General features: G+C 54.5%; 1 protein-coding gene across 2 annotated transcripts in view; it reads right to left on the bottom strand.

The window, feature by feature from the left end:
* IFFO2 (intermediate filament family orphan 2) overlaps positions 1-12590 on the bottom strand; it is a 48571-nt gene that overhangs the window by 4657 nt on the left and 31324 nt on the right. The window contains exons 2-8 of one of the 2 annotated variants that reach the window (XM_061184851.1): positions 9798-9858; positions 8434-8529; positions 7125-7265; positions 5630-5769; positions 1426-1546; positions 1197-1289; positions 136-266 (exon numbers count right to left, since the gene is read on the bottom strand). In XM_061184851.1, the coding sequence (XP_061040834.1) occupies positions 136-266; positions 1197-1289; positions 1426-1546; positions 5630-5769; positions 7125-7265; positions 8434-8529; positions 9798-9858 (783 nt within the window). The remainder of the gene's footprint in view (positions 1-135; positions 267-1196; positions 1290-1425; positions 1547-5629; positions 5770-7124; positions 7266-8433; positions 8530-9797; positions 9859-12590) is intronic. The other variant, XM_061184852.1, reaches the window with a different exon arrangement.

Here is a 12590-nt window from a genome sequence, read left to right as displayed (position 1 = left end):
AGACAGGTGGATGGACGGATGGACCAAAGGCCTGGGCAGGTGAAACCACCAGGCTATAAGTTGCAGCCCCACAAATCCCGCCACCCACCCCAAGGATGCCACCACTGCATTGCCAGGGAGGACAAGGCCGGGTACCTGTCTGCGGAGCCTTTGATGAGCCGGCGGCAGGTCTCCATCTGCACGTCCAGGCCCCGCTTCATGCTGCACATCTCCATGTACTCATGCAAGTGTCGGTTCATGTCGCTCTTGGCCGTGGCCAGCTCCAGCTGAGAGGAACCAACATGGCATAAAGGGGAGGCCAAGCCATCCCCCCTCATGGCAGGCCACTCAGCAACCTCCCGTCCTCAGTGGTGGTGGCAGCATCGGGGCCACCCCAGGACACCACGCCCTCAGGGCCCTCCCTCTGCTCTCTGCTCTCTATATACTGGTGCAGGGCCCCTAGAACCACTTCTGCTGGAAGGTGAATGGTTGCTTAGCAACCACCGGGGCAGCCCTAGCAACTCCACCCTGTCCGGCGTCCCTGCAGTCCTTTATGTGGACTGGATTAGAAAAGTCCTGAAGTCTCTCGTGTTTCTGACCCTTCTCCTCTACCAAGTGATACATCCCCCAGGAAAGGAGCTGGCCTTCTCTTTCTCCAGCGTGACAACAGCAGTGACTCTCACTGATAGATGTGGCCCAGCACACAGGCTCCAGAGCTGGGAGAACTGGGCTTACAGGCTGCTTCCTGGCTGGGCGGCCTTGGGCAAGTCACTTGGTCTCTTTTAACCTCATCTCCTCCTCTGTAAAATGGGGCACACAGTACCTACTGCATAGTGTGGAGGCACCCAGGTCCCTCTAGGTACGTACATAGGGTATGCGGATACCAGGGAGGGTGTATTTTTAAAGGGCTGAGTGCCCAGTGTCATTTGATGTCACTCAAATGTCAGTTCTCATTATTTTGAGATCATCATCTCAGTCAATAACTTAAAAAAAAACCTCTCTGGGGCAAACATGGATCACCACCCCCATTTCACAGATTAGGAGACTGAGGCCCTAAGAGGGGTGTGACTTGCCCAGCACTAGGCAGGGAATCAGCAGATCTCCTGACTTCCAATCCTGTGTCTTCCTCGCTCTCCCAGCCCCTGTCCACACGGGTACCTAATCACCATGAATCTCGGGGGTCACAACCGGGTGATGTGAACAAGCTAATGCCTCACCTCGATCTGGCCTATGGTCTCCTGGTACTCCTTGTCTCTCGTCTTGAAGAAGGATTCAGTCTCATGGATCAAGTTGCCCAGGTTTTCGTCTTGCTGGGGAAACAGAACAGAGGGGACAACTTAGCTGGGCAGTGAGGGCTGCAGGGAAAGAGTGGGGGATGCGGGATCGTGGAAAAGAGGTGCTCCCGGTGCCTACCTCCCAGCCTCTAAGAAGCCATGCCCGGCTCACCTCGCCCTGCAGGTCAATGCTCGGATTGCAGTTGGTGAAGTCCTCCCAGAGCAGAAGTGTGTCTTCGTTCTCCTCCCACGTCAGGCTGTCACAGTCATCGTCGAAATCAAAGGTCTCCCGCCTGTTGGGGGGGGACACAGGAGGGCATGAGTGAACAGAGTCAGGCTCCAGGGGCCTGGACAGGGGAGAGCAAGGGACACTGCCCTGATGATTGGGCTCCTGCCAGGTGGCCATCCAAAAAGGCAGGGGCGGTGGCCAAAGGGAGCACATGCCTTCTCCTTGGAGTTTAACTCTTTTCAAATGCAGAGTTTATTTACATATTATTTATACAATTTAAAATGTATATTCCTAAAGATGCCAGGCTTTCATTAATGGAGACTAAAGATATTTTCCTCCCGAGTCCAACCTTGTGACTGTTTTCCTTTCATTTAATAACTCATTCCTGGAGCCCCTGCTATGCCTGAGGTGATTCATATAACCTTTTCTGCAACTTGGAAAGGTGGGTATTATTATTATTCCCATTTTACAGATGAGGAAACTGCAGCTCAGAAAGAATAATTCACTTGTCCAAAGCCACACTAAGCTAGGCTGTACCAGAAACTAGGACTGATAAAAAAGAACAAAATAATGCCATTTGTAGCAACATGGATGGACCTAGAGATTGTCATACTGAGTGAAGTAAGTCAGAGAAAGACAAATATCCTATGCTATCGCTTATATGTGGAATCTAAAAAAAAGGGTACAAATGGACTTATCTACAAAACAGAAATAGAGTCACAGATGTAGAAAACAAACTATGGTTACCAGGGGGTAAGGGAGGGAGAGATAAATTGGAAGATTGGGATTAACATATACACACTGCTATATATAAAATAGATAATTAATAAGAACCTACTGTATAGCACAGGGAACTCTACTCAATACTTCGTAATGGCCTATATGGGAAAAGAATCTAAAAGAGTGGATATATGTATATGTATAACAGATTCACTTCGCTGTGTACCTGAAACTAACACAACATTGTAAATCAACTATACTCTGATAAAAATTAAAAAAAAAAAAAAGAAACTAGGGCTGAAAGCCAGATCTTTCTGTTTCCTACGGCTTTTTCCTGCCCATCAAAACATCACCAAGCACCTATTATGTGCTGGGCACGGGACAGGCCACCATGCATGTATTAAAATGCAATTCATTCCATCCTCACAACAATCCTGTGAGGTGCGCCTGATTGTTAGTCCCATTTTACAGGTAAGGAAATTGAGGCTCAGAGGGATTAGGTGGACTTCTAGAATAATACATGCTGGAAATCAGATTTGAATGCAAAGCTTGAGTGATTTCTGGGCTTCCCTATTCACTAGAACTGGAAGTAGGGTGATGGACCATACAGGTGTGCCTGGGACTGAAGGGGTTCTGGAGGTGTACTGGTTACCCCAACTGGAGGGGACCGTGAAAATCATTCCGCGCAATATGCCCATTATTCAGATGGGAAGGCTGAGGCCTGCAGGAGTTAAACTGCTTGACCCGGTGAATCAGCTGCAGAGGAAGATGTGGGTCCCAAGTCCTGATTCCCATCCCAGGGCTCTCCCCACTGCCCACGCTCACTCCTTCAACTACTTTCTGGATCCTACAGGGCACTGCTCCCAACCTGCTGACAATGGACCAGGCTGGAGCCACCAGGCAGAGCCCAAGAGCACCCCCGGGAGCCAGGTTCCCCACCAAGAAGCGGTTCCTGCGGGAGCCTGCAGGTGGCTCCCTGCATCCAGGGACCAGAGCTGGGGCAGGGCTGCAGGGTGAGGCGCTGCCCATCCCCCGCCCCCCCCCCCAGCAAGACAGTTCCGGGGCGAGCCCCTGGGTCAAGCGTCGTCGACCCATCACCACCTCACATACTAGACTGCTGACCTCACTTCCTTCCCAGCGGCTGGGACAAGAAGGAAACCCCAGCTGAGTAATGGGGAACTAGAAAGGATAGGAAGCTCCCTGCACAAGAGAAAGGGCTCGGAAGAGGCGCCCCCCTCCCCCCAGATCTGGAGGGCAGGGCTGAGCAGGAGGGCTGGCCACGGTGCAGAGAAAGTAGCAAATTTCTCCCCTTCTCCTCGGCCTGAAGCCCAAGCAACTGATTTTGATCAAAACAAAACAGCCCTGACACGGGTGCATTATTCAAGGAGTTCAGAGGAGCTGGCCCGGAGCAGTGGGGGCTCTGGCTTGGGTCTCAGCCCATAGCCCGCGGAGATGTCAGCGGGAGGGGGCCAGGGCCCTGCCCTGATGCCGTCTGCGTGGCCTTGGCTAGAACTACAAGGGTGGAGGGGTGATCAGAGGTTGGCCGTTTTTTTTTTGAACTAGGCAGCTTTACAACCAGATCAACCTAATTGGATACTGAACCCAGTTCAGACCTGTCAACGCTCAGGTGCCCATTTTAGCAGCATTGGAAAGAAAGCCCTTTCATACACCTGGGAGCACAGCTTTTTAGCTCACCCCACTTCCTGGGCAGCCTATGGATTCCTGGTGACTTTATGAAAACCAGGGACAACAATTTCTTCAAAGAAGCCCTTTAATTCAACCAAATGAACCCAGCCTGGGTCTCTGGGGCATACAACCCTGCCCTACACTCAGAAATGCCCACAGCAACGTTCAGAAAACCTAGACCCGACCAAGGGTTCTCTTCCAAAGCCCCTCTCATCAACGAAAGATGAGACTATGAGAACTGGGTGTGGGGGGAGATGGTGAAAGATGAATCGAGAGTCTAGGAATCTCCTTGTCACCCTCAAAACAGCAAAGCCCCAAACACAGCCCCATCTCAATGTTGTTTCAAGGGAACAGCAAGTATAGGTAAGTGCTGGGCAAACCCATCCCACTCAGGTCCGATTCCCGTCTTCCTGACAAGTCACCAGGGTGGGGATAGTGTGGCAAGGAAACAGAAGAGGGAAATCTCTTCTGAGCACGAAGACAGTGCTGGACCGGGAGTCAGGGGCCCGGCTCTGTCCCAACTTGCCCAGCCCTCTCTGAGCCTCACCTGTGCATTGAAGGTGCTGGGCAGAGTGATCTTGGGACTCTACCATGCTAGGCCAGCCCCGAGCATTGTAGGAAGCATTAGGAGAGGCCTGTGCCCCTAGCTTTTGAAATGAGTATGATGGCAGGAGCACCTGCTGATAGGAGGTGCCCTCCTGGAGGGGCCTGGAAGGTCGGTGATGGCTCATCAGAGGCAAGCACTCGAATCCAGCCAGCCCTGCTGCTGGAAACTCAGGACTCCAGAGAACGGACATCAGGCCAGAAAGTGTGCTGGGCCCTGAGACTCAGACGCAAGGGGTGTGGGAGGTAGGGGTGGAGAGGGAGGACTCCAGTCCTGGGCAAAAGCTGAGTTCTCAGGGCTCAGGGGAGAGAGCAGGCAAGAGCAGGCCAGTGGGAAAGGTGGACTCCAGAGACCCAGTCCCAGCCTGCTCTCTGACTCAAGGCCCTTAGATGAGTCAGCCAATGCCCACAGCTGCACCCCTACCCTCCCCAAGCCCACACTGGGATACTCTATGGATTAGAGCCAAAGATGGATCAGGATTGCAAGTATAGCACTGGGTACACCAAGGCTACAACGCACCCCTGCGCCAGATGACTGTACCCAGCCAGGTTCTAGTAAATCAGCTGTCCGTAGGGGTGGGAGAGGGCTGCCCAGACTGGTAGCACCTGACAATTTCCCATCGTGGCAAATATTAAGCTACTAATGTGCCATCGCTAAACCTGGAGTGGGCAGACATGCGTACAATCAGCTTTCACAAGCTGGTGCGAGCCAGCTCCAGCCCACCACTGACCATACCCAGCCCAACTCTGCCACTAACCTGGGCAGCAGCTCAGCCCAAGGGAAAAAAAGATTGTAACTTTGTATGGTGATGGATGTTAACTAGACTTATTGTGGTGAGCATTTTACAACATATACAAATACCAAAACATGATGTTGCATATCTGAAACTAACAGAATGTTACACGTCAGTTATATTATCTCAATTAAAAAAAAAAGAATTGCCCACAAATATGACCACCATTACCAATTTGACCCTTTCTGAAAATGTGAAACTCCGAATCCAAATTCCTTCAGAGCACCGTGCTGGCCAAACAAAACATCTGCAGGCTACTTCCGGCCCAGGTCACCAGTTTGCCACCCTGGCCCTGCCCAACCTGGGGAAACGGAGAGGAGCCCCCAGGCAGCAGGGATACTCACAGCTGGTTAAACATGCGTTTCATCTCGTCTGTGATGTTCATGGAGCCGACCTCGTCATCTGAGAACCGGTTCACCTCCCCGTCCTGCTCAGAGATATCATCATCCGAAGCCACCTTACGCTCTTTCTTTTTGGGGACCACCTGACCCGGAGAGGAAAAGATCAAGGTCACTGGGAGGCTCTGCTGGGATGGAGGGCGGAGTGGACTGGGAAGGGAGCCGGTGTCCCATAGGATGGATGGAGCATGGCTGGGGCAGCCACTGCTTGGAAAGATGCCGGGTCCTCTAAGAAGCAGGCGGCGTTAGCAGGAAGCGTGAGGTGGGGAGACATGCAGGATGGAGGAACAGATGGCCTGGACCCTTCCCTGCCCTGGGACGCCTGGTGGTTGGGCTGGCTCAGCTCACCCCTTCACCAGAGAGGCAGCCCCATCATGTGGGGAGAAGAGCGGGCCAGACTGGGGCACTGAGTCGCCTGGTATGTCTCAGAGGCAGCCAGAGAGACAGAGAACCCCTCACAGAGGCGCAGACGGCTCCACGCTTCCCAGAGCCCTCCTGCTCACATGCAAAGTTGACAGGCAGGCAGCCCCGGGTTCAACAAGCTTCCTCCACTCCAAGCAGACGAGACACGACAAACCAGACGAAGGCTGAAATGGTCCCTTGCTTCCCCGCAAAGGGGCAGCAAGAAGGCACGAGGTGGACAATGGGCCCCAGGGAAGCCCAGACCTCACCCCACTACATCCAAAGTCACAGACTTAAAGCGACAACACGCCATACTGCCCTGGGCTCAAGCAAAAGCCAAACCACAACCCAAAACTCAAGAAGCAGCCTTCAGAGAATGACGCACGCCCTTTGGGCAGCTGGACCAGCCCCCAAGCCCTCCCTGGAGGACATTTGCCAGTGCTAACCCATCGCCTTCGCTTGGGACACACACGCTTGCTGGTTGGAGGGGGGGGAAGGGGGGGATGGAGTGAGTCTCGATGTGGGACTGAAAAAGTCAACAGCCCCTCTTCTGAATTCTGAGGCTCATGGACCAGGGCTCAGGCCAGCTCACCCAGTGCTCCCATAGCCTGGCCAGGGCTCCCCAACCACGGCATTTGTACCCAGCTCTGGCTCCCAGAGGAAGAGGCAGGAAGCAGGGCAGTGGACCCAGGGTGGATGGATGGACTGAGCCCTGGAGTGTCCAGAGACCTGAGTCCTACTCCCAGCTCTGCCATGTCCGTCCTGGAGCCTGTCACGCCCACCGCCCCGCCGGGGTGAGCGGTGTCCTCAGCCACAGGATGAAGCGGTCAGCCTTGATGATGGAGTCAGACGTGCCTATGAGTCTATGCGTCCCTGATTCTACGTTCTCCTGGGGAGGCCAGAGGGCTGGGCAAACGCTACCTCGGGGGGAAGGGGCGTGGGCAGGGTGCGAGGAAAACGGGGGTTGGGTGGCCAGGCAGGGGTGGAGGGCGGTGGGCGGCTGGGAGTGGCAGCTGGTGAGCAGGGCAGCCCTAGTCACCTGGAAGATCTTGGACACGTCTTCCGAGTTCCGCTGCTGTGCGACATCGCACAGCTTGGCCGTGATATCGATTCGGCGGCAGATGTCCATGTCCACCTTCATGGCCTTTTCTTGGATCTTTGTGTCCAGGTCTGTCATGGGCTGCAGGGAGGACAGCAGGGGGTTACGTGAGCGAGGGATGGAGCAAGCATGGGGGTGGGGAGGCGCTCCCAGGCTCCGACTGGACAGAGGGGTGGGGAGACCCCCAGGTGTCGGGCGGGAGGCCCCGCAGTCCGAGGGGGTCCTTGAGCCTTTTCTGGACTTGAAGGGTCGGGCCAGCTGCTCGGGTTCAGGGCAGGGGGTGGAGGGACTGTGGGAGCCTAGGGCTTCGGCGCCGAGTGGACAGTGTGTTTGCTGGTCACCCTAAGGGCTGGAAGGCATCCTCTCAGCAGATATAGCGTCAGTGTTTATTTTGTCAGAGCAGAGAAAAAAGAAAGACAAGTCCCACTGCTGAAAGACCCCCCTGCTTTCCCACCGGGCCTGCTCCACCTGTCCCCCACACAGAGATTCCTCCCACGGCTGATGGTTGGGGCTGCCTAGGATGGGGGGTCCACTGGACCCCGGTGAGGGGAAGCCACATGGCCTCTTCCAGCCACCCCAGCTCCACGCCTCTCAGGACCAGAACTGCTCCAGGCTGAATCACCTGTACTGGGCTCCTTCTCCTTTGTGGAGACTCTCTCTACATACTACCCGCTGCTTGAAGGTGGCAGGAAACCAGGTCCCCAGTAGGAAGGAGGCCCTTGCTGCCATCAGCTGCCCCTGCCCACGGTTACTCAGAGGGGCTCCGATCGTCCCAAGGATGCGCACACTGGCCTGTCCCGACTTTACAAAGCAAACCCTGCTGAAGGCCGCTGGCCCGGGGAGCCTCTCAGGCCGGCGCAGATCAGACCCGGGGTCTCCTTCAACCTGCCATTGGCTGCCACTGCGCCCAGACACAGAGGCCCATGGCCACCACCCGTCCTCACCGTGGTGAGCTGGCAGGAGATGGAGCAAACACACACAGACCATCAGAAGAGCCCCAGGGAGGGCGGGATGGGTTAAAGCAGCGGATTAATGCATCTCTACTCAGACCAAGGGAAGCGGAAGTGGGGAGGGGGGCAGGGAGGGGGGCCTGGTCTCCGATGCATCCGTCATCCTCACGGGTCAAACGCAGCCAGCCAGGATTCTAACTAGAAGCCGAGCTCTGGAGCCTCGGAGTGAATGAAGCGTTTTGCATGATGGCTGTGGGGGGAAGTCATGATGCCTGGGGGTGGCGGTCGGTGGCACTTACGTCACTCATGAGCCCCTTAAACACCACCAGCTCGGCCTTGAGACGCTCAATCTTCTCGTTCATCTCCTCCTGGATGGCTTCTGCCTCCTGCGCTGCCTATGGGGGATGGAGATGGGGGAGGTTTTAGGGGGGCTGGTCTCCCTGTTGGAGGGGAGGGGATGGACACCTGGGTCCAGAGCCCCGGACACCTGACATCCAACCAAGCCGGGTGCCTTTGTGCCAGGGAAGGAAGGGGTGCCAAGGACCTCATCCCAGCCTGGGTCCCCACTCAGCCCTCGCTCAGCACAGGGCATCGCTCAGCCTAAAACACTTCTCCAAGGATTATTTATTGTATGGAAAAATCCATGGCAGACATCAAGAGAAAAAGTGGATGTAAAAGGGATCCCAGTAGTAGGTCAATTCACGTGAAACTGCCAAAATATCTGACCATCTCCGATCTCCAGAATGGCAGTGTCACACGTGCCAGCCTAACTGAACATGCCCACCTCGGGCTTGTGTGTGTCTGCACAGAAAAGATCAGAAGGTCACACACCAATTTATCAACAGTGGAGGGGGGAGAACTGGAGGTGAGTTTTATTCTCTTCTCTGTGTTTTTCTGAATTTTCCAGGTATTTGACCATGAGCATGTTATGTGTGTAAAGCAAAAAGTACTTTTCTTATAAAAGAAAGTGGGGTGAGGGGACGTTCATCCTTTTCCTTCTGCATATTGACATTATTTTAATCTGTCTCTAACTTCCTTAGAAGATCAGTGTTTATTTTCTTTCTTTTTTTTTTTTTTTGGTTATTAATTATTTATTTATTTATTTAGAGGATCAATACTTTAAATATCAGAAGACAATTTTTTAAAATTGCTTTTAAAGCTCTTTTTTAAAAGAGCTTTCCATGCCTTCTCATGGGCTTGCCATTCTTGTGCCCATTTGGCTGAGAGGAAAACAGAGGCCGAGAAGGTAAAGTTTGTTGCCCGGCGTACACAGCAGGCGAGTGAGAAGCAGGGCCCAGAACACAGAGCCACCGAGCCAGAAGAGCAAAAGAATGTCCTCATGCCCGCTGCTGAGCACCTGCCAGGGCTGGGAGCCCACCTGATGATGTGGCCACCCGCCCTCTGCAGGGCACTCAGCCCCGAGTCGGTTCCTGCACGCCAGGGGCAGCACCAGGATTCCTATGCCCAAGCTTTTCTGCAACTCTTGTGCTGGTGCCTTCCCAGCCCCGAAGGAGGGGAGGCGGGAGAGGCCTCCGGCTCCATCGAGGAGAGACTGAGGCAGCAGGAGGTAGCAGAGTACATAGGCTGTGCTGGGAACTGCCCCCGGCTTTGCCCCTTGGCCACGTGGTTCTCCCGCGAGCCTCTGCTGGTCGGGACCTCTCACCTCCTGCAGCGTGTCCACCATGGTCTGTAGGTTCATGCGCTTGGCGAGCTCCTCCTCCCATCTGCAAGAGTCAAGAGGGACAGGTGGTCAGAGGGTGGCCTCCCCTGGCCAGTGCAGCCTCAGACACAATGCCAGCACCCACCCTGGGCCCGTCCCCGCGCTGGGCAAGGAAGGTGCAGCAGCGACTCCATCCTTGCCTGCCCCTCGGGAACTCCCAGTCTAGGGAGCTAGATGTGTGGGACAGCCAGGTGACCCATGATACCAGGTGGTGGTGACGGGTGCCAGGCTCCAGGCATGAGCACAGCACCACCGGGAGATGACGGCAGGAGGGACCGCCAGCCCCCCACACAAACTGTAAAGCACTGTACAAATGTTACTGCTCCTTCCGTTCCTGTAAGATGAAGCTGCTCTCAGGAGCAAGGCTGCAGCCAGCACCACTTTCAGGCTCTCCTTTGCAACCACAAGAAACAAATTTTATTGTGCCAACCATCGCAATCTCAGAGTCAATTTGTCCTACCACCTACCCTAACCAATAAAGACATCTCCTACCTAGCTGTTATCATCCCTATCTTACAGATGAGGAAACTGAGGCTCAGAGAGGTTAAATACCTTGCCCAAAGACACACAGCTAGTTAGGGGGTGGGGCTGGACTTCAAACCCAGGTCTGTTTTATTACATTAAAACAAAAAATAAATATAACTCTCACTTATTTAATGCTTATTAAGTGCCAGGCTCTATTCCAGGGGCGTTACATATGTCATCTCGTTTGTGTATACGTGGGCTGAAGTTGAACAGGAAAGGACAAAGGGGAGAAGGCACATGGGGGCTCTGAGTGTACCCCCAGCATTAACCAGAGGCAGGATGGGATGATAATAATTAGAGTTACCACAACAATACCAGCCCACCTTAACTGAGTGCTTACTTTGTACCAGGCACCATTCTACGTGATGTAATTCAATCCTCAAAACAACCCTCTAGCCTAGGTGCCACCATGATCCCCACGTTACAGGTGAAGCAAGCAAGGCAGAGTCAGGTACGCAAGGTCAGGGTGAGGACAAGTGGGGCCAGGACTCAAACCAAGGCTGGAGACTCCAGATTGAGTGCTTGTAACCCTGCCAGGCTTCCTGTAGACCCAGGACCCATCAGAGCCCTAACCCACTTCCCACCCAGATGCCCCTCCTTCCCCAGAGGAAGAGGTCCTTCTCCACCCCCCATCCTGGGACAGACAGACCAGGAGTTTCTCTCTTTCTTCACCCTACGGCTGCCTCCCTACATGGCCTCAGAGCAGGCAGGTCTGGAAGCCTTTTAGGATGCTGTCGGGGCCAGCTAAAAATAGGCCAGAGGGGAGGGATGGCTGAAGAGTGGGTTACGTCACCAGCTTTTGGAAGCAAGAGAAAACGGATACTGTTTGCACACACAGAGGAAAATTCCTCTTCTTTCCCACAGGAGACACGACGGCCCTGGCCAGGGCTCCCAGAGGACACACTCGCCACTCACCCCCCATCCCCCATTCCCTTCGGTCTTTACCAGCCCCCAGTGGTGGCGGCCAGGCCTAGATCTTCTGTGGGCTGCAGAGTTCAGAACCCAGTGGGCAGTGGGGCAGGGACAGGGGTCCTGGCAGGGATGAGGAACACAGAGGAAGCTAAGGAGGGGCAGCAAGAGAATCTAAGGATCTAACCCAGGTGGGGTCATCTCACTGAACACCCTCGTTGTACAAATAGGAAAACTGAGTCCAGCCCCAGGCCCAGTGTGGGGAACAGGAATCCCAGGTCGGGAGAAGTTCAAGGCTGCCCTCACCTCGCCCAGCAGCATGGGGCATCTGGGGCTCCCCTCAAGGGAGGCCAAGGCCCAGAACACAGGTCCCGAGCTGAATCATCTTTACTGGCCACGCTGCCCTGAGTGGGGCAGGGGGCTCAATTCCAAAGCCGCTGAGCAGAGAAGGGACAAGGGAGAGCCCGGTGTGGGGCTGGCTGCAGCCTGGCTCCTGAGGCCAGCCTCACTACTGCATCTTGCAGCAACACCAGGGGCAGCAGAGGAGGGGGCAGTGAGGGTTGAAGATGCGGGCACCCAGGGACATCTCTCCCCCACACATACCCATTTCCAAGACGGGCTTTTGGGGATAAGGCCCAGCCCCTCCTCACTTTTCCTTTAAGCAAACTTCTTGTGAGGAAGGTGGGGCAGGGGTCAACAGACCCATTGAACAGACGGGAAAAACGAGGCCCAGCAAAGGAAAGCAACTTGTCTCAAGTCAACTCAGAGCAAGAACTTAAGCCACGTCTTTGGATCTCCAGACACATTAGCTGTAGTAGCAGCAGCCACTGATTGGCGAGCACAGTCTGAGTCCCACGCACTGGGCTCAGTGCCTTGTACACATCTCATCGGCTTTCATGTGAATTATTAACACTCTCGGGTAAAGAAATTTTCCCCAAACCCATTTTGTAGGTGAGAGAGCTGAGGTTCAGAGAGGTGAGGTAACTTGTCCAGGGTCACACAGCTAGTAAGCAAGGATGGGACTCAAGCCAAGCTCATGCTCTAAAGCATCCAGTTTCCAACTGTGATTTGCATGGGAATCACCCGGGGAGCTTGTTCACGTGCAGACCCGGATTCAGCAGGTCTGGGGTGGGGCTCATTTCTAATGAGCTCCCCTGCAGAAGGCAGTTTGGTGGCCCCCTCGCCTCTCTAAGCTGCACCCCAGATGAGCTTGCACAAATGACTTCATGGGCCTTTTATTACCAGGGCTGGATGGGTGGGCAGCCAGTGCACCTGCCCCCAGGAGACCCAAGAAGGACCCCT

The sequence above is a fragment of the Eubalaena glacialis genome, chromosome 3 (genome assembly GCF_028564815.1).
Source record: "Eubalaena glacialis isolate mEubGla1 chromosome 3, mEubGla1.1.hap2.+ XY, whole genome shotgun sequence".
Classification (NCBI taxonomy): Eukaryota; Metazoa; Chordata; class Mammalia; order Artiodactyla; family Balaenidae; genus Eubalaena; species Eubalaena glacialis.
This window is presented reverse-complemented; position numbering and strand designations above follow the sequence as displayed.